This window comes from Pseudopipra pipra, chromosome 2 (genome assembly GCF_036250125.1).
Source record: "Pseudopipra pipra isolate bDixPip1 chromosome 2, bDixPip1.hap1, whole genome shotgun sequence".
NCBI classification, from domain to species: Eukaryota; Metazoa; Chordata; class Aves; order Passeriformes; family Pipridae; genus Pseudopipra; species Pseudopipra pipra.
This window is the reverse complement of record NC_087550.1, coordinates 103,436,793-103,458,875: the sequence shown is the minus strand read 5'-3', so window position 1 is coordinate 103,458,875 and position 22,083 is coordinate 103,436,793. Positions and strand designations below refer to the sequence as shown.

Here is a 22,083-nt window from a genome sequence, read left to right as displayed (position 1 = left end):
AGGCACAGGAGTCCTGGTTCTGGCCTATTCCACTCATCTGAGCCAACCTATGTATATGGAGAGGTGCTCTGGAGGAGATAGGTCAGGAATAAGATCAGCTGTTGAACAATGCCAGTGTTCTAGTGCAAAATCTGCATTTTTATTAAAGACATATTTTGGAAGGCCCATTCAAAAATACATTGTGCTCAGTAAAAATTAACCATTTCCATGCTTATAATTAAGGTTACCACAGGATTTTTTTTTCCTCTTTTAGAATATTTACAGCAACAATAGAAATTGTACAGAAGTTAAGGATGGAATACATGCTCAAAAAAAATTTGGTAAGGTGTACCAACAACATGATACAAAGGGTTGTATACAAACACTTTACAAATGGTTTATTAACTTGCATGAAGTCATCCTTAAATATTCAACACATTTTAAAATCAATTTGTATTCCAGGATTAAAAAGGTTAACACCACAACATATCCCTTCCACAACAGAAAGCACGGTAGATTTAAAAGTTTGTGCGCTTTAGATTTCTAGTAGCTGTTAAAAAAACACCAGGGAATCTTATACATAAATTTAGAAGTTTTGAAAGCTGCCTCCTCATCCTGCTAATTTTGGAATAGTCTGTACTGGCAGATTGTGGAAAAAAAAAAAAGATTTTCCTAAACTTCATTCTTCCTTCTTTCTCTCAAATGACACAAATTTAAAATTCAGCATTTCACAGTGGAGATCTAAGCAGTCCTGGAAGTCCTTATCACTTAACCAGATTTTAAAATGCCTGCATAGAATTTCCAACCAAATTATGGTTTCAGGGAAGATTTTAGCTTATTGTTCCATATAAACCAAAAATAATGTTACTCCTTTTAATTAGTCATATCCTTCAGTAGTACGAGTCTAAGATGTGCACTAGTAAAAAAAAAAAAAAAAAAAAGGAAAGTCGAGACAGTTACTTATGCTTATGCTTAAAGTTTTGCCTTGTAACTAAACAGTTAAAAGCTCTGCCATTGGATTTACATGTCAAGAGTTTACACCAAGAGGTTCATATCCTACAGGAAAGTTGAATAGCGGCTTCCATCTTGTGCTATGAATATGCTTTAACGTTGCTAACGGAAAGTTCTACGACATGGAAAGCTACTTGACGACATGGAAAGCTACTTCACAACGCATTTCTATGCCTGTACAATTAAGATGCCACCTTGCATTTCTCAGAACGGATCCAGAGAAACCGCCCTGTGAAAACAGAGACCTGGTGGAACGAAAAACCTGGCAGGCAGCGTGTTTTGGCGGGGGCATGATGAGGTAAGGTATCTCACCCAGATGAAATGGAAAATTAAAATGAAGAAAATCCTGAGCAAGTCTAAGGATAGCTGTTTAAGTAAAACAGCAAACAGGGTGGAGTAGTAGATAAGGCCTCTAACTCCCTGAAAATCTGCACTAGAGAAACAACAAAGAACAAGGCAACTGCAATATTTGAGAACCACAAAGGGAAGGGCAAGGGAAGACTGCAAAGCAGTGCAAAGGATGGCATTGGGATTCTAGAGGGAGAGCTCAGATGGCTTGGAGGTTTCAGAAGTATTTTAGATGAAGGCCCATCAATATTTTATTACTTGGTTGCTAACAGTACCTAGAGGAAGAATCTTTTCAGATGTCTCTTCAAAAGTTGGAGTCAATAAAAAGCTCAGAACAAACAAAACCCAGCCTTGACCACATTCTGCAAGAGAGAGGAGGTAGATTAACTTGCAGAGAAGACAAAAGATGTGTAGTCACTCTTAGGCTAAGAGACAAATTCCTTGTTCAGACTCTCGGGCCATGTGTTAGAGTCACTTTTGCCCAGCTGCATATTTTGAGTTATGGTCTAAAAGAGCCTGAGCAGCAATATGATTTGGTGGAATGAAAGCATCCAAACATAGTGGGGCTGGTCCTCTCACACCTCTCATGCATCTTCCACTTAGTGTGTCAAAAGACAATTTTTGCATCAAACAATTGGCTGTGCACAAGGTCATAAATTTGCATCCAAGTAGAACTCAGAGCAAGTAAAATTTAGACCTAATACATCAGATTTACCTATGCTGTCTCACACGGTAGCTGTTAAGACAGTCTGCCCACAGAACAGATGACCTAACACAGTTTTTCTCCTAAAATTGAAAGAGGACCTCCTATAAAATTTGCTTTGCTTAATTTCCATGAAATTTGCTTCATGATTGCAAAATGAGAAATCTGTTTCAGTGCAAGTGATGTGCACAAGCCTTCACTTGCCTGATGAGTCTGAGCATTGATGCTGCTGTTTGATCCATTTGAAAAAGGTGCCAACATCTAGAACTTCCAAGCTGTGTTAAATTAAAAGGGTTTACTCAAATCACACCCTTTTAAACAAAGGCCAGAAGTTAAATGGCTTTTTTCCTCATTCGCTACAAACCCAGTTAATGAATGATTAAAATCATGACACCATTAGAAAGAGCTGTGTAGGGAAAGGCACCTGTTCTTAAATAGTGTCCTGATTTGAAGGTAATTTAAAAATAGTTACATAGGGCACATCACCATTCCAACCATCTTCTGTGGCACTCCTATTTCAAATGATGGGCCTACTTACATGAACAACAGCCTAGATGCATGGTTTGTGACAGTACCCCATTGACAAATGTATTATGTATGCTAGCTTGAATGGAAAAAATATTCATTGCCACCCCACAATTTGCAGTATATTATATATGGCTATCCTTTTCCTACTCTTTGTGTGACTGGGATGCAGATGTTCTCCCAGCTCTACTCTGATAGTGTTCAAAACATATGGAATTGATTGCATGCAGGTATTTTGGAAGCATGTCTCACCATCATTATAAGACAACAAAAAAATGAAACATGAGTGAAAACCCCAATACTTCCAGAGCATGGCTCCTCTCAAAAGTGGCTGGGTTTTGCCTTTGCTACCTAGATCATGACAGTGCTTTCAGAGCTGTATCATCTGTGTTCCCTCTTCTTGCAGGGAGGTCTACAGCACTGAATTGTTGAGAATACATTTTTTTTTCTGTGTGAACACAGGAGTCTACTCAGCTAACAACTACAGCAGCTTCTGAAGAAATAAAAGGTTGGTATGTAGCTTTTTAGACAAATAAGATTCATCTGTTAAGAGACCTAACTGCAATGATAAGGAATGGCTAAAAGCCTACCACAGGCCACTGCTTCTTGAAGAGTCACTCCAGCCTTGTTCCCAGAAACAAGTTGGTGTGGCAGAGAGAAAGGTGACATTCCAAAAGACAATCTGAGGGTGTCTCATACATTTGGAAGTTTGAAGCCTGTTTTAATATTGATCTAAAAGAACAAGTATTGGCAAACAGGGTAGTGTTTGGGGAATGTTTTAGGAAGAAGAGACCAAATCTGGGACCACTGAGTTCCTGCCAAGAACTCTCCTAGTGCTCTGTCCTGGTGACCTCTCGGAGGAGCAATGAAGCTTGGACAGCAATAAATGGAGAAAAAAGCATTAAAGAGCTCTAAGGGACTGTTCTCTATGGTCAGGTCTGCTGAAAATAGATGTTATTCTAGGTTAATACGTTTACATGGCAGTTTAAAAGGACAGCTTAGACACAAATACAATTTCAGTTAAGATGAGCTTAAGGTGCTTCTTTTTCAGTTAAAAAGAGCTCAAGAGTTATAGCAAAAACAGATAGACAAGTTTAGGCAGCTTGAGTTCTGCAAAATGACTATAATTTCTGAAACTTAGTTTCCTTTCTATTCACATCATTAATGATGCCATAAGGCAAAACAGATTGCCAAAGAACAAAATGTAGTTCAACTAAGTTTCTTTATACTAAGTAAATCTATATAGCATGTAGCACAAGACTCATAGACCAGTGAAAAGGAAAGCTCACACTTAGAAAATAGTTTGCTCTGTAATTCTCTTCCCTTTATTAAGCCAGCAAATCTCAGTCACTATAATAAGACTCCTTTGAAAGCCCCGACAAAATTACATTAGCAATATTCTAAATATTGGGAAGTTAGACCAAGTTAAAAATACACAATTCATCCCAGCACCAGCTGGCCGAGCTGCTGGAATTTCTTTCCAACAGAAGGAAGAAAATACTACATACATTCAACACAATTTAGTATTTAACTGAAATCTACTATGGTTTGTTGAATTGGAGAAGAAAATGTAGTACGAAGTAGAAACGACTTTCTGTAACTACGGGCCACCAAATACTTGAACATTCCTTGGGTCACCTTTGAAGATTTGCTAACTACTTTAAACAACTATATGTACAGTCAGAGATTATCCTGATTTAACTCCATAGGTACTGAGGAAAAAATCCTTTGGAAACATTTTTCCTTGCTAGAAATAAGAACAGCCACATACAGCTCAGTATCATCATCCCCAGCATGAAGCTCTTACCAACAATCTAAAAATCTTGCAGAGGCAAAAAGATACATATCCACAAAGCACAGAAGAGTCTACTCTGACCACTTGCTGGGAAACAGAATCATCAAGCTTGGAAGAGACCTTCAGGATCATTTAGTCCAACTGTCAACCCAGCACCACCATAATCACCTCTAATTCACATTCCGATGTGCCGCATCCAGACACCTCTGGAACACTTCCAGAGCCAGTGATACCTCCCTGGTCAACTTATTCCAATGCCTAACCACTCTTTCAGTGACTTTCTTTATTTTCTGATATCTAATTTGAACCTCTCCTGGCACAACAGAAAGCATTTCCTCTCATCCTTTCACTTGAGACATGGGAGAAGAGGCTGACCCCCACCCGGCAACAAACTCCTTTTCAGTCATTGTACAGAGTGATGAGGTCCCCCCTGAGCCTCCTCTTCTCCAGACTAAACAACCCCAGTTCCACTGCCCTAAAAGAGACATTAAAACCACACTGCTTAGAGCCCCACTCTCTCTTGGACAGTGCTTTTGTGAGGGATTTCAGTAGCATCAGGCCATTTCGAAGCAGGGCTAACCTAGCTGTGACCAAGCAGTGAATTTAACAGAGATTGCTGAAGTATGCTGCTAAACTCCAACAGTGATGACTAGTAAATATCACAATGTCTTTCCAGGATGCCCACTGAACTTAGAAAAAAAACTGAATACCCTTTCATGTCTACTGTATTTTTATATGCTATATATATGATATATCAATACAGTATATATCATATATAGAGGGATATCATATACCATATATATCTATAGAAAAATCACATACACATTTCTTGCAGGCAATTGACAAAGAAAGAATTCTTATTTTGTAATTTTTCAAATTTACTAGACTGACTTTTAGCCCTGGACAAACCCTATATGACATCTTTCCATTCTGTTCTTTCTTACTTATTTTTACAGTAGTGGTGCCGAATTTGCTGTGTTAGAACTTTGGTATGACTCAAGAGTACTGAACAGCATGTCCAGTTTTGCATTGTTATACAAGTAGGAAGTTCAGCTCTTACTGCCTGGCTTCTTCTGTTAACTACATCTATGGCTAAATCATCAAATTTACATTCAGGTTAATCTCTTTTGGAAAAGACAATGTATTTGCAAGTACAAGTGTCTTACAACAACAGCATCTAGAAAACAAAGTGTGCTGCAGAGTAATGAGGGAGTTGAACTAATGTATTTAAAAAAAGGAAAGATTGTATTGTTCTGACACTACAGGCCTGGCTCTCCTCTTATTGCACAAAGTTTAGACTGGCATAACTCTTGACTCCTACTGGCTAACCTTTGATTTAATTTACCGGTAGCAACAGAGGAATCAGGGTGTGTATTTGCTACACTTGACATTCACCAACGTAAAGGCAGTTTTAACTACGTTGTACAGGAGACTGGAACCCAAGATCTAGTGTTTTGCTGAGACTGGTAACTGAACTGGTTATGGGAGTATTTGGATAATAAGACCTAAAGAGAAATTAAGCTGCATGGCAACCTTCTCCCTCAATATCCGAATATCAGATTTGAAGATTTAAGTACATCCTGAAATATAATAAAAAGTGCAAGAGTAGTTTAAATTTTAATACAGTGTTTATCTTATTAATTAATAGATTGCTAAACAAGATGTAAAATACACATATGCATAAAAGCTTATACCATGATCTGCAGTGCCATGCTATGCGTAAGTGTCGAAGTTTGCATTTCACTTGCAATTCATGCTATGTTTCTTTGGTTTTCACCCCTGCTATTAAGTGGAAGAGCACCTGCTTTCTCTTGTAGTCATGGGGCACTTTATTTCTTTAGAGGAAACAAAAATTTGGTACTGGGGCTCTGTGCTCTGGATGCAGATGCAGAAATCCCATTAATATTACTAGGAAAGCTAAGGACACAGGGGAGAACATACCACATTTAGATTACTGTACAGTTCTGCAGTCTCTTACATTTAGCCAATATTTCCAACAAATAGCCCATAAAAAAGCTTGGAATTGAATGTTGTCTTTTGTTTGTTACCAATAATGCCTACAATACTGGGCTCTCATAGCCAAGCAAGATTCATACTGTTACAGTCACGTTTATATCCTCATTCAACTTCCTTTTATTAGAAGTATAATACTGCACTTTATATCACAAATGTATAAAAAATATGGCAGATAGTGTCATAACAATACTTTTTTTTTTTAAATGAGTATATTTAAAAAACAGACAGTTATTTTCCATTTATATATATATTTATATATAGAATAAAATACTCCTGATGCAATATATAAATGTTACTGTTAGTTTTTTTATAGAAACTACTGTAGCTGTTGCACTGCTTCACAATGTTTCAAACAGCTCAAAATAACTTTACATTATAACATAAAAGATATGATTATAACAGTACGATATTAGGTCATCATAAATAAATATTACAAATCCTATCAAATATGGAAATTTAAAAAACAAATTTAAGACATACAATTTAACTTTAAACCCTTAACAGGGATACACTTTTATCACATAAACCCCACTGTTTTAACTAGGCAGCAAAAAATGTAGTAAGGGCATAGGTCTAGACATGAATGTTTTCACCCTTATAAGTGCCAATACGTACCAGAAGTCTCCCAGCTTTCAGACAGAGATGTGCACTAAGCTGGAATGTAAATGAGAGAAAATGGCAATGCATTTTCTCCCTGACCTGCACACTCTGTCTGGCATCCAGCGACATTTCTGATGACTGGTAATTTATAGTTCAACTTGTTTGTATAATCCCTGACTCTCTCCGTGGTGCCAAACAGCATAGCTCCACATGTACATATTGCACACCTTTATAAAGCTGAAAATGCAGTCTTACCATCACCAGAACCACCACCACTCCCCTATGCTGATCTCCACCCAAACTGGCCTATTCTCTGGAGTGCAATTACAAGGCTGTCTCTTTTAAGTCATTCAGGTTTGGCATTCGCGACCGGTTTGTCCGGGTGTACGTGTGCCCGTTCTGTCCGCTCTTGGAAGGCAGCTGGTCGGAGTAGGGAGGCCCATCACTCACGCTCCTGTTCACGGGGGAGACGTGCCAGGTGGGTTCCAGCTGGCTCGGGATCTGCAGTGTTGGCCTGCTTTTGGGTGGAGCCTCCTGCCGCACGTTGCTGCTGCCGCTGCTGGAGCTCTGGCTCATGGGGTGAATCCGCACTTCAGAAAAAGAAGCTTTGGCTGGCTGACTTGGTAAGGGCTGGAAGCGGGGCTCAGCAGGGACAGGATGGTTTGAAGAGAGGTGTAAGAGCTTTCGAAGAGATTTTAATGGCTGGCTCTGAAAGACATGCAGAAAAGCATTTGACCTTCTGCTCTCCATCATATCAGAATTCCTACAAAACTGCCATAACCTAAACTGAACATCTTGAACTTCACAGGAATTTTAATTTGTATTCATTTGGTATATTTCATTACAAGCTATGACTACACACCTGAGAAAATGTCTTCTCATCACGATTCAATCTACTAGCTACCTGACAAAGTGGAACCTTTCCTACATCAGAAAAAAAATTGCTCCCATGAATTATTTCATCCTTGTTTCCTTTGAAAATGCAGGCATAGACAATTGCATTAGCTGTCCATCTGTCACTTCTCTAGCTATTAGCTTTAGAATCTTAGCCACATTTTGTGAGGCACAGCTATCAGAAATGCAAAGGTCTTAAAAATTTTGTGAACATCAGTTAGGGGTTAGAGAGAGTCTTGAGTAATCATCTGCACTGAAACAAGGTCTGGCAGAACTCTGCAGTACCATATTTTGCTTGTTGCCAGCTGGGAGATAAGCAGCTCTGGTCTCTCACAGCTTCTTTAATGGGTGAGCAGGTTGAAGGAAAACAGAGATATGGAGTTACTGAACATGGGTAACAGAAGCCTAGGGAAGCCTGAGTACACAAAGTGATATGAAAACAGCCTCACTAAATTCCATGGCTCACAGAGCAACTTGTTTCTTCAAATGCTGCAGCTGCAACAAACTCTCTTTTCCAGTTTTCAATGTGATGGCAACAGAGCATGGCACTGAAGCTCCCTCCCAAACCCTGTCCCCAAAGTTGGTTTTAGAACTGGAGAAAAAAAGTTACATTACTGCATTTCTACTCTCCAGAAATGAAGCCTGCTTAAACTGCAGTCTGTGCCAGCCACACCATGGCATGGTCTTGATGCTCTGGTGACCACCGCAAGTATCAAACTGTGCCTTGTGGCAGCATGGCCTCAGGATTCACCCTTCCTTATAGAGCTCTCTTGAGGGCTTTTGTACAGCATTGCATTGCATCCACAGATGTGCACTGAAACACTGCTTGCCTCTAATACAAAACCATAAAAATATTTTGAAGGGCTTGAAGACTGACACAGGGACATTTAATCTCTCTTTTCCTTGTCATTCATATCTAGATTTTCAAAAAATTATGCAGGACCACAGGCATATGATTTTTTATGTTCAATCAGAAGAGAATCAGAAGTTTGGGAAATAACGTCAAGTGCAATTTTTCTATTCACCAGAGAAAAAGCTTTCAAGATACCTCATTGATACTAAAATACAGGGAATTGATAACGCCACTTACATGAGGCTGGATTTCTGTCATCTTCTCAGGATGCCAATCCTTCTGCCTGCTGCTCTGGTGATTAGAAGAATGAATGGCTTTCTGTAATGCCAAGAGATCCTGACCATCAGTGTTAGGCATCTGCAACAAAATATTAAATACTGGTCTCCTGATATATTCTTAAGAATAGTCGTAAATAATTTCCCACAGTTAATTACAGTACACAAGGGAAGCCCATTACTGCAGCAGAATTGCAATGACCTTTCAATAATTTTCCCCATAGTAAGAGCAAGTGACTGTGGATATCATGCAGTTTGCTCTACCCTTAACCCTTAAAGCATTCACATGCTGTTAGTGTTATTTGCTGTAAGAGAGAGCAGTTAAACAAGGCCTTAAAAATAAAAAAAATAAAAATATTGTTGAGCCTCATCTTCATTTAAAAAGCATTCCATACTGCAGTTAAGACCATGGATCAGTTCTATAAATTTGTTCCCAAGTGAAGCAGACCAAAGTCTCTCTAAAATGATGTCTTGACTGATTTTGCCATCACAAAACAAAGAGCTTTTTCTTTTCCCTTCTTTCTTCTCCTCCACAAATATCCCAAACTAAAGCAAAAATTAGGAAACAGCCCTAGGTGAAATTTTATGGCAGAAGGATAATTTAAAACTTAGATGCAGATTTTTATCTCATTTCAAGAATTCTAAGCAAAAAAAAAAAAATCAAAAAGTAACCTATTTTTAATGCAAGCTGCTTTTTATCATGAAGAATCAAGACAAACAAAAATACAAGACACATGAGCTAAAATTTCTTTTTCAGTTAATCCATTGTTAATACTTGATTGATTAAATTTATATATAAAGAGCGGTTTTTATAAAAATATGTATTTATGATATAGCTATAAACCAAACCAGGTTAATTTTTTTCCTGATGAAACAGAATGAGACAGTTTATTGTTAAACATTCACAATTTCACAACTATTTCCCAACTATTTTCCTTCTTTTGTCTTACTCCCAGGAGTCATTCTCTCTGGAACTGTGTATATTACTTTTTCAGTATATCAAATACTATAAAAAATTTTTTTAGGCACAGCCTATTTCAATAGAATTTTACTTAAATTTATTGAACTGGCCCACGATACTTAACTGGCATGAAGAGGAAGTGACACCATGAAAATAAACCACATGCTGCTGTAGTCAGTAAAACAAATTTACTGGAGCATTTTACAGCACTACTGTACTTAAAAATTAATACCATGGGTAGAGTGACTACAGGAAGCTTTTTCAAAGAAGAACTATGCTTTAAATTATTCTTTGAATTAAAAAGAGGAAAGAGGGATTTCTTGATGCTTGGATTCTCCCCGTTGGTTGAGTCTGTCTGCAATATAAGATACAAAAACTAAATGCATAGTATTTAAATTCAAGAGAGCTGCCCTTACTATATTAATCCTTTTTCTTTCTTTCTTTCGTTTTTTTTTTTTTTTTAATTCCAACAATACATGTTATAAAGCCTATAATTTTCTTTGGGAAAATACAACAATGATTGAACAAAAAAGCCTATGGAACAAATTCAAGGATCTCAACGCATAGAAAGCATGTAAAAAAAGATCAGTACACCTCTTCTTATTTCCGTGTTCATTAGGAATGCAAAGTGTGTTTCAAAGCCTTTTGGAAACAACTGGTAGGTCTTTTTGACTTTACTGAGCTTTGGATTAAATCCTGTAACTCTGGCAATCATTTGTACTTATGATAATGACCTAAAGCAGTGTGACATTTCTTATTTTTATATAAAGAAAATATCAAAGATACACTAACAATAATAGCAATTGGTTTCAGAATGAGCAAAAAAATAAAAGTATGCTATTTTTAAATTGCAGAAGGATTTAGGGCTCCAAGATGAATTATTTCACTTCTATTATAAATATGCCATTAACAACTTCATGTATAAGTGCAAGGACACTGGCTGTTTTATTTTAATTTCTCTAGCACAACCAAAGAGCAGATCAATGGATGCACAAACAGCAAACAGAACTATAAGATATTAAAATTATGAATGAGACCTTCTCAGGTGCAAACAAGAACAGGACACATATGCTGTGTCTTGCATTATTCTGCCTGTCATAAGAAAACTTTATAATGCAATAGAATTACTATATGACTAAACAGAATGATGGGTGCACTACCAAAAGCAAGGGGTTTCAAGCAGCTTTCTCAGCTTCTAGATTCCATCCAAATTAATGAAAGAAAGTAAAAAATTAGCAAAGCTTAGGTTTAGGAACTTTATGGTCAGATCTTCCTGTTTCGAATTCATTTAATTAAAAAGGAATTAAAGCATTGCTAAGAGAAATGCTCACCTGCAACAATTTTTTCCAAAGAGTAATTTCTTCAGACTGATATCTTGAAATTTGTGCCAAAATCTGCAAAACTCAGGCTCCTCTGAAGATAGTGCCTACTGACAATGCACAACCCTCATGGATATGAAATTGTTTGATGGCAGAGGACAGAAAAAACTGTGACTCTAGAAATCCTCAAAAACTTTTACTATGTTACTAAAAGACTTCAAACAAGATGAAAAGGAGAATGGATAAGAACAGCTCTGCAAAAGCAACATTGCAAAGAATTCCCATAACAGGCAGTAACAATTATTACCCCATGAGGTACCGCACCTGGAGAACTCTAGGGAGAATGATTCATGGGAACGACTCTGCAGGAGGAGGCGTCAAGAACTGGGATCAGTTCTGAGCTATTAGGTATTTTGAGAATGACGTTACTAAGAAGATGCCTTGAATCCAGTTTCAGATATCTTGTTGACTTCTATGACGATCACCAACAAAATGAGACTTGCCAAAGGATATCAGAAGTAAATCGTAGCTATGATGTGCTTCCCGGCACTGGGACAGTCCTCAGGTTTAGTTTGCTATTTGCTGCAGAAAGTCTGTGTTTGAGTAAATAACTGATATTTCATACTCCTAGGACACTATATTTTAACCCTCAGAAAAAAACCTTGGGTAGTCACAAGCTGACTTTTAATATGAAATCATAGAAAACATTATTCGTTGAAGAGGTAATATTACAGCGCTGTTAACAGCTTTTAGTACTGAAATCAAACTTGGTGCTGAACTGAAGGTAGTAACTTTTGTTTGTGCTGGAAGATCCTAAAGAACATCCCAATGTCTGTTAGGTAGATGTCTTCAACTAAGAGATGAAGAACAGAGAACAGTGTCTTAACCAGACACTTGTACACACATCAGTGGTACAGTCTGTCCCTAGATACTGTCTCTTAATCAGCTCCAAGTAGAAATGAAAAGAGGTCTCTGGTTGGATCAAAAAATCAAGTTGATCTCAGCGAGTTTCTAGTTAAGGATGCAAGAGTTGTATCACTACCTTATTTCACTAATTCACTCATCTTCTGTGAGATACCAGCTCTAAGCAGCAAATACACTTTTCCCTTATGTGAAACCTCTCTCTCCTTCCCTGTTCCCCTCTACCCCTCTTCTTAAGAGTGAGAAGAAACAGGAGTAAGGATTATGTATAAATCTGTCCTATCTTGTAATCAGTGATGACTTTGGTAGCTACAGATCAAGGTACTTTTGATTTAGGTGTTTTGTAAAGTGCCAGATTTTGAGATGCAACACAATCCAGTCTATATTTCCTTCACACAGTTTAATCTGGAAGTAGTTGATACACCATCTATCAGATGAGCTATCAGAGTGTTCCCTGTCACCACGTCTGAATGGCTGGAATCAGAGTAGACTTAAACAGTGCAAATTTAACACCTTTTTTTTTTTTTTGAAAATGCATCAGTGGAACCAATGATATCAAGTGGAACTAATGATATCAAATAATCCCAGAGCTATGATCGAGACATTTTGTTCAGTTGTGTGATACAAATGATTATATTTGAACTATGTACAGGTATGAGGATGAACAAGATCAGAAGGAGAGGTAGATGCCATTGCTTTAAATCCTGCCCAGCAGGAAGGTGAGATGTTTTTTTGAGTACTAGTTAATACACGTACGCATATGTTCCACACAGTTCAAAGAAACTTTAAAAAGCCCAAAAAACCTGGTAACCAATCCTCTCCCCCAGTTCTCAACAGATCAGCCCTTCACCAACACTCAGAGTCATACCACCTCACTCCTTACTCCCCTTTGCCTGGAATGAGCGTGGTTTACTCCATTCAGAGAATCTTCAAAACTATAACTGCATTTACACTTATTGAAACATCACAATTTTGTGCAAATAAAATTCAAAATGTTTTACTGTTTCCAGAACTGTCATTTGAGAATGAGATTATGTTTAGGTTACTTCAGTTCTTAGGGAGACTACAAAACTTTGTGAAGTGTCAATATATCACTTTTCTCTGATAAAAGAAAGTTCTTTTTCCCTCTCAAAAAGTATATGAAAATGTAAAAATGTAAAAGAGACAACAAAGACTTGTACTGAATAACAAAAGCCACAGTCCATTCCCTCAACAGAACATAAAACATTAAGAATGGTTAAGATACATCATCCTTATTCCAGTCATGGGATGCAGCAAGAAGAAGATGGAGGCTGGTACCAAGACACTCATACGAAAAAGACTGGAAAGAATTCTCATTTATAACAGTCTGATTTCCTCCATATGGGTGCCTGAAATTATTCAAGCTCTGAGGAGACACAACAATGCATTTACTATTCTTGGATTGGTATCACCGGATCCTGCAAAAGAATTTGTTGCAACATCAGCTTAAAACTTGCATCAAAACTGTCTCTCAAAGGGTCTGAATGAAAACAAAGATGCACAGGACTAGTAAGTGAAGAAATATTTGAAAAGGCAGAAAAATCAACCCTGAACAGGAAAAGAGTTTGACTTTCATACAGTGACTAGAGAAAATAAAAGAAGAAATAGATATATACATGAGCATAAATACAATAAAGGTACTGTACTAATCTAGCATGTTAAAATGGTGTAATTCAAAACCAATTTGTAATTCAAATATAACTTCTTTTATTAGAAATGCCGCATACTTACAGTTTGAGATTTCTTCTTTTTCTTTTTTATTGCCCTGAAAAAACCTTGCTTTTCTTTCTCCTTGAGCTGTTCTGAGTTAAGGTTTTCAGGACTTTTCCTAAATATGAAATAAGGTATTGTAAGAGAGATTTTATTTTGGTATTTACTTTGTAAATTCTGTGTAATACTGAGATCTGATGCCAAAGAATGGAAATTATTGAATTAAGTAAAAAGATTCTTAATGTTTTAGCATTAATTGGTTCCAGGGTTACTATACAAATACCAGATAGTCTTATTAAATGGGATAGGAGGTACACAGTGTTAGGGTAAAATGATTAGTTTAAACCAATGAATAGTTATTTAGGGAAAAGGAAAGCATGCATGTCTTCTTCTAAGACAGAACTTAATATTCAAACCAAAATATCACACAGGAGGTCTTTTAGAAAAATGAAAAGCATATCTGAGAGAACATACAAATGGTGATGAGGTTTAAAAGCACAGATTCAGTTTATCCACTCCTTGCTGGAGAACCAGGAGTTGCAAAGTTCGCCAGACAGAACCACTTTGCTGACATGGTTCCAAATTTATCATCAGGGAAGCTGGGGAACTACTGTTGTCCGTTTCAACTTAAAAACTTCAGTTATTTTGTTATGCATGGGTGAGACAGTGCTGGCAAAAGGAGGTGACCCAAGAATGGAACAGGTGACTTGCCTGAAGACTGAATTTCCGCCTTTTACATGTCTGAAGTAACTACAGCTGATAAATAACATGTTACTTTCAGAATACACAGTAAACCATGTATGTAAAGTACTGATACAGGGTAAAAAGATGGTTTTCAACAAAGGACATTGGTGAGACATAACTGAATGCAGTTTCTAGTGCCCTTTAAAATAGCTTGAAAATTGAAAATGGTACAGGAAAGTGTCACAGAAATAATTTCAGAGATAGAAAGAATGGCCTATGTTTAAAAAGTCAGAGATTTCCATCTCTTTAGTGTGTTCAGAAACCAACATTTGGCCAAACCAGCCCAAATATTTAGTTTCCTTGCCTGATGCACAAGTACTTATTCAAGAAGAAATTACAGAATACGAGAAAGATCTTCAGACTAAAGGGCAAAGATATAACAAGTAGGTGGATGATGAAGCCAGAGAAATAATATTAGAAATAAGGCATTGATTTTCACAATAAGCATCATTAACTGCCAGAACAAACTCTTCAGTGAAGTGGATTTCCCATCTTTGACATTTCAAATCGGGACCCCATAATGGGAGATATTAGTCAGGTGTGCCTCTGGGCCTGGATCCCAGAGACCAGACAACATTTAATATCAACTAACACACAGAAAATCATGCTGGGTGATTTAATAGTCCTTATTCAGTCCTAAGTTGTATGAAAACAAAAAAGAAATTATTCCATTGTCTTGATGGAAAGCCTAAAGGAAAGCCACAGTTTTAAGGGCTCTGGATGATGAACAGGAGCAGCTTTTCTGGGAATAACTGTAATGTAGCAACACTTAGCTCTCTACTATAGTTGTCACTGGCTTCTAATTCTGGCTTTAAATGCTATGCTATCAGCTGGTGATTCAGCTGCTACTACATGCCAAGCTGACTTTTTTCCAAGCAAATGTGAAACACATAATTGGGGTAGAAATCACTGGACTCATCCTCCTTATCAACAAAATTCTCTTCACTCTGGTAGCTGGTTTGACTAGCTCCTCAATTTCTACACAAAACCACCTTAAGCTCAAAGTGTTACCTGGTTCTAAATATAAATGCATGCAGTGTTTAAATGCTGGATAAAGTGCAACTGTTGATTAAGAGAATGGTCTTAGTGGAAAGATTCATAGGCAGGGAGTATGGTAGAAATTTTCCTAATTTAGGTTTTTTTGGAACTTACGTCTGGATCCAAGAAACACTTTCAGGTGCATGACAACATAGATTCAATGTGAACATTGCAACACTACAGGAAAAATCTCTAGTTTAATATGATTATTATAACACATATTTTAAATATACTGGATTGCCAGGGATTCCTGTTGCTGTCATGTCCCTGTATTTGGTACTACTGCATAACAGATGTAAGGCACTCTTGTATTAGTCACTTAGAGCACCGAGAGTAAAGACTACTGACAGCTTTACAGATTCACTGAACTCATGAGACCGACTTAACACAGACAAAACACCTACTGAATTATTTACTCAATGATTTTTACTTGATTTGTTAGAAAAGCTGGAGGAAAGCATGCACTCCAAGTATCCTTCTTGTGCTCAGAATGTCATGTAAATGGGGCTAAGAACCTTCTGAGCCTTTCCCCAAAGGAGTTACTGTGCATCCACATCTACAAAGATATCCCAAACCATAGCCCCAGTGCAAATTACCAAACCAATGACGGTGTTGTCCGCTGAGGAACCAGAGTCAGATCATAAGCAAATTCCCAGGAGGTTACTCTACATTGTCCTTTAAAATTTTTCAATGTCTTGCTATGGCTTTTCTGTTCCAAAGTCTATTCCAAAATGGAGATGCTATCTTAAAAGGTGAAGTTAATCTTCAGAGTGCAGCTTGGAACATTTTTTGCCATACTTGTAGATAGAGATTCACTCAAGTGTGATTCTTTTCTCTGGCCCAATGAACCTGGATGAGAAAACTGCTCTCTATAGCAGTTGAGCAGAAAGGAGAGAAATGAAATTCTGCACCATCATTTCCTCTTTATGACTACAGTGACCAGAGTAGGAAAATAAGGGGCTGAGAACTCTGCTCATTTTCAATTGCTGCTTACCCCAAAGTCAGTGGCTTCATACTGATTGGTTTATGTCATTAACTTCTATGACTCATATTGCAGTAGAGTTGTCTGAAAAAGCATTGACCTTGAAAAGCAACTGCTTCAAAACACATGCTCATTATGTGAAGAGAGTGAACATATATAGCATTATAGCAGGAAGCTTCAACACCAGGATTCTGTACTGAGTAAAAATAGAGCAGAACATTTTGATCGATGATGAAACACTGGTATATTTTAGGCATCCCAAAACATGATTTTTAGATAGTGGACAGTATAGGAAAAAAATAGGATTATCAGAAAAAAAATCTGTATGGTATGGTCGAGTCACTCAACACCAAACTTTTACAACATACTGCAAGTATTTTGGCATTTTGCATAAAGCTTCAGCTCTTGAAAGCAAACAGTTACACCAGAATCTGTGCTGTTTTACTAGCAAGTAGAGACTAGCCCTAGATAAGAGGCCCCACTCAGAGAGCTCATTCACAAGAAAAAACCAAAGGCAAAATGTCCTGTGCTTTGTTATTTTATCTTTGTGTATCTTTTGCATGCTTAGGACATATAATGTAGAACACATTGGTTATTCTGGTCTGAGACACGTGGAAAAAGCATAGGTATAAATTGAAATTCTGTGATTATCACTCCTATTTATTGCCCCTGGCAGGAAAGGTATCCAGCTTCATGCAGGTACAATGAGGTGTAGCAGCAAACATGCATGTGGCAAGCAAGCTGATGCGCTTTCATATTAACTAAAAAGAATCAATAGGAAGCATGTTGCATTCATGCTGCCATAGAGAGAGTTGTATTGCAGACAGCTCTTTTTGGAAGGCAATTTGTCATGCTTATTTTAGCTATTTTTCAGCAACTCTGATCTCAGGCAGCCTGGCTTGGAACCCCTCTAACTGCCAGCGTAGAGCTCCCTTTACTGAACCAATCATAATTACATGAGTAAGGTTTTTGCCTAATGGAGAAGTTATTGAAATACCTGAACTTTTCTTTGGAAGATAAATGAACAAACACTAATTCTCCACGTTGGCTTTTAGTTTTGCTTAAAGTAAAACCCTTAAGGGGCAATTCCAGAGTTACCATTTAGCAAAGGCAAGATAATGTCAGAAACTAATGAAGTAATCCAAATAGATAGTTTAAGGTAAGAATGTCAATCCCACAACCTGAAGTCCACAGTAAAACTTCTTGGTCTAAAAGTCTTGCACTGAAAGCTTAAAAATCAAAGATCAAATCTGAACTTTGTTTGGAGCTGCAATTTTTTATTTTTCGTGTGGAAAAGGAGGATTTACTAACTGGAATAAACCCCAGATCTACTATCTCATATACAGAATACCATTCAGAATTTGCAACTTCCTGATATTTTTTACAAATTCCATAAAAGGACTGGAAAGTATTTACAATGCAGCAACAATCATACTGCAGACACAGTTGAACAAGATTTAAACTAACTTGCTCAGATATTGGTAATCTTCTAGTTTCAGGAACAGTAAGTGTGACTAAATTGTTACACTGATACTGAGACAATGATTTAACAGTCAGTCATGTCCTGTTTACAAAATACTGTGTTGTTTTGGAGTCTTGAAACTTAAAAATGGGTAGAGTTTTAAGCCTTTGACTCTTCTAAGAGTGAGATGTTCTTTTTTTTTTCTCTTTTCTTGAATGACAAGAGAGTTTATGTGTGTTTATATATATTATATAAATATAAAATAATAATATTATATACATATTTCCTCTTTTTATTATTTTGCAGATAGGTATGACAAGCTGCTTGTCATAGAATGACTACACTTATATGGACATGAAAGATCTAAATAAAAAAACTTTCTAGAAGCCCCCAAATATCTTGTAAGTAATCAATGCAAACACTTCCAATATGGTGTGAAATAGAGTACTCCATGCTGGAATTTATTCTAAAGAGATATTTGGAACTATGACAATGGTAAATATAATTCAGGGCAATGTTCTGGCACACTGGCAGAACACAATTAAGTATTTTGCCTGTACCTATTGATTTTGCCCAGCTCAGGACAAAGCTCATACAAGTGAAAGAGAATAAAACATCTACTCTTGTATCAAAAAGAAAAAAATTGAGCAAGTTCAAGGTCCTTTACAGGAAATTAAACTCTGGCAAAGAAAAGATTTTCTAGAAGGATGAAAAATTTGCCTTTTTTCAAATCAAGTTGTCTAAAGTTCAGAAATGATCTAGTAATTTAAGAGTAAAATCTGATGACAAAAGTCAAGTTTATAACATCTTTATTTTAAAAGGCTGGACAGTGGGGACAGAGCGAAGAAATGCACACAAAGACAAGGGAACATCTGTGACAATTCAGTCTAGCAAACATTCACAGAATCTTTGACAGAAGAAAGGCAACACAGAGCAATACTATGAGAGAAGCAATATTTTACAGTAGTGGCAAGTCCAGGTGGAATACATGTCACTCATAATTCAACATGAATTGTCATGTACCAGTTACGTATGTCAGTCAAACATCAAATATTTACTTCATCATAAAATTGATGTAAGCAGAATCACATTCCATTAGAGCTTTAAACATTTTCATAAGCATTTACACAACTTCTATACAGAAAATTAAGTAGAGGAACATAGATTCTACACCACTCAGGAATCTGATTAAGCTGTGTTTATGGCACAGAACAATTTTGCAACAAGATCAGACCATTGCCAGGACAACTTGAACAGAGTTAACATGTAGAGCTGGGCAGGAAACATCTTGGGAAAATAGGGAGTAGAAAAAGCAAAGAGAAAGAGAAGCATATGCCAAAATAGCAGTAACTTGGTGTTGCAGGTACTGCTATTCCTCCCATTTCATAAGAAGAAATGTTTATTCTTCTATGGGTTCTTCTCTCAAAGGAGCTGTTCCACTTTGTGAAAATATTTGAGTACATTAATTGGATCAAGGACTTAAATCTAACTGTCTCAAGGTTAATGAAAGGCCTTATTCATTAGGCCATATTTAGTACCTCTGTAGTCCTTTCGCTATTTTAACAAGGTGAAACAGCTTCAAGAGAATATATTGAGGGAACCAAACAATGTGCTCCAGAATAACCTCTAACTTCTGGTTCAGGGCATTCACTTGTTAGACCTAAGATCTTGGTTCAAGCCTCTGGTTTAAATAATGAAGAACAAAGGCCCTGCACTCAAGTTCCCCACATTCCAAAAAATAATGCTGACTCCAGAATATTTTTTATTTTGAGAGTATCTCTGGGTTTGACTGGCAATTCCATCCTGGAGTTGAAGAATCTTCACAATAAAAGTTAGTGGATGTTCCTTTGAAAAGTTTTGGTTTTGACAATTTTTCATCGTAAATGAAAAAAACCAACTTTGTAAAAGAAATTCCCAACCAGCTCTAATAACATAGGCTATTATTTCAGCTCAGAGTTAAAATAACATTACATGTTTCTTTGCAGTCAATATATTGCTGAATAATATATAAAGCAAAACAAGATTCCATGTCTTATGTCATATGCAAGATAGAAAGATTCAGGTACGAAGGACAACAAAATATGTAAAAGGATTCAATAGTAGGAATAAATACCTTCTTTAGCCACATAAATCACAATATAAGTACCACCTTTTTACATAAATGATCGGTTTCCTCAGCTAACTTCCACAAAATGGATGTAGGTGGAGCTACTGAAGGACAGGAAGCAGACTCTAGTGAATCAGAGCAGGTGACAAAGGTTCTGGAGTAAACATCTTCTATTACTGACACAGGTATATAACCTCAACACAAGCTGAAATACCAATTAGCCACCATCCCCCAACCCCCCACCCCCTCTCTATTTTAAGCACATAATCCACAGGTTGTTCGTGTGAAAACACATTAAGTCAACAAACCACTGAAACAGTTCTTTGATAGCATGACTTTATCGCACTTCCAGAGAGAAGTGTTTCAGAGAGTGGTATGAAGCATAGTTGAACCGTGCAAATGTACACAGTCCATTCCTCCCACCAATCCTTTGAAGCTCCATTGGTTTATTTTTATTCAGTGTGCTTTATCGTGATTGAACGAAGTAGAAGATTAAGAGTATTTTAGAGCCAAACAGCTCTCAGAGAAACAAAATTAAGGTATTTCCCTTTAAGTCCTGCAAAGCTATGCATATGCAGTCATTTTATTAGCATAATTACAGTTAAGTGTTTTATGTTATATAATGGAGCCATGTGATGCTTTTAATCTTTTAAAATCAATATACGCCGTTAAGATGTTGCTTAGTCCATTTTCCCCATAGAATGTATTCATTTCCTTCTGTGGTGTGTAAACAAAAGGGGCAGTGGTCCCCATTGTAGGGTGAAAATATTCATTAATACAGTCCTATCGTATATATGGAAACATGCACTTTGATATTTTTTCCATTTGTATGACAATTCATGCTTCTGGAACCCACAGATTGCTATCCATACTATATGCACACAAGCACTTTGTACTATCTTTAACTGAAGATTAATAATGGAAAAAAATTGTGAAAGACAAAAGTATATTAACTTTAATGCACTCATGTTATGGTGTGATGAAGTATTTCTTGCTGCTCAAAAGGGGACAGAAAACATGCCATGCTATGCCAGTATAGTCGGAGGAAGCAACTCAGCACACAGACAACTGCAAATCTTAAGAAAAGCGTGGGGGTTCTTTTCCTCCTGTTCAAAACCCCTTTTTTCCCTTCCATTCTCTACACATCTCTGTAAATAACAACTCACCAGGTATCAAAGGTGGTTTGTCTTTTTGAGTGGTTTGCCACCGTGCTGCTGTCTGCTGGTAACACAGAGGCTCTGTTTGACACGTTGTTTTCTATGTACGTACTCTCTGGACGCGGAGATGGAACTGAACAGAGAAATGGCAAACAATGTACACTGAGCTCTGCCAAAAATCCCAGCTTTCTGCTTCCTCTCTCCCTCTTACAGGAACAAGAGCATGAAGACACACTAGCACTTTGGGTACAATTGAAAAAAAAGCTGTCATTCTGTGATAGTTGCAAGGTAATATTAGTTGTAAAATGAGACCATCCTGAAAAAAATTACTTTGAATTTTAAGGTAACTAAGAATAAGAGATAATGGACTAAAAATTAAAGTGTCAAAATCAGATATTATTGTCAGATATGTATTTTTCAAACAGACATACTGTGATTTTGAAAATACACTGCACATACCCAGCACATAAATTTATTAGAATTATGAGTACCACCAGAAACGCCTGCACTTGATTAAAAATTGATCAGACACTAGTTGCAGCATTAATGCAGCATCACATTACACTATCAAAACTGAATCTGTAAGTTTTTGTTCAAGCTGTAGTACTAAAGTACACGCTAATAACCTTTGCATTGTCACTACTTGAGAATTACATAAATAT

The 22,083-nt window shown here is 37.0% G+C and overlaps 1 protein-coding gene across 7 annotated transcripts in view; it reads right to left on the bottom strand.

The window, feature by feature from the left end:
• Window positions 1-117: 117 nt before the first annotated feature.
• CDKL5 (cyclin dependent kinase like 5) overlaps window positions 118-22,083 on the bottom strand; it is a 132,033-nt gene continuing 110,067 nt past the window's right edge. For 4 of the 7 annotated variants that reach the window (XM_064646708.1, XM_064646710.1, XM_064646709.1 and 1 more), the window contains 5 exons: window positions 21,431-21,554; window positions 13,953-14,049; window positions 10,193-10,315; window positions 8,962-9,081; window positions 118-7,685 (listed from right to left, as the gene is read on the bottom strand). In XM_064646708.1, the coding sequence (XP_064502778.1) occupies window positions 7,302-7,685; window positions 8,962-9,081; window positions 10,193-10,315; window positions 13,953-14,049; window positions 21,431-21,554 (848 nt within the window). In that variant the 3' untranslated portion in view covers window positions 118-7,301. Of the gene's footprint in view, window positions 7,686-8,961; window positions 9,082-10,192; window positions 10,316-13,952; window positions 14,050-18,949; window positions 21,555-22,083 lie in introns of those variants that run through there. The other 3 variants (XM_064646711.1, XR_010428554.1, XM_064646713.1) reach the window with 3 other exon arrangements.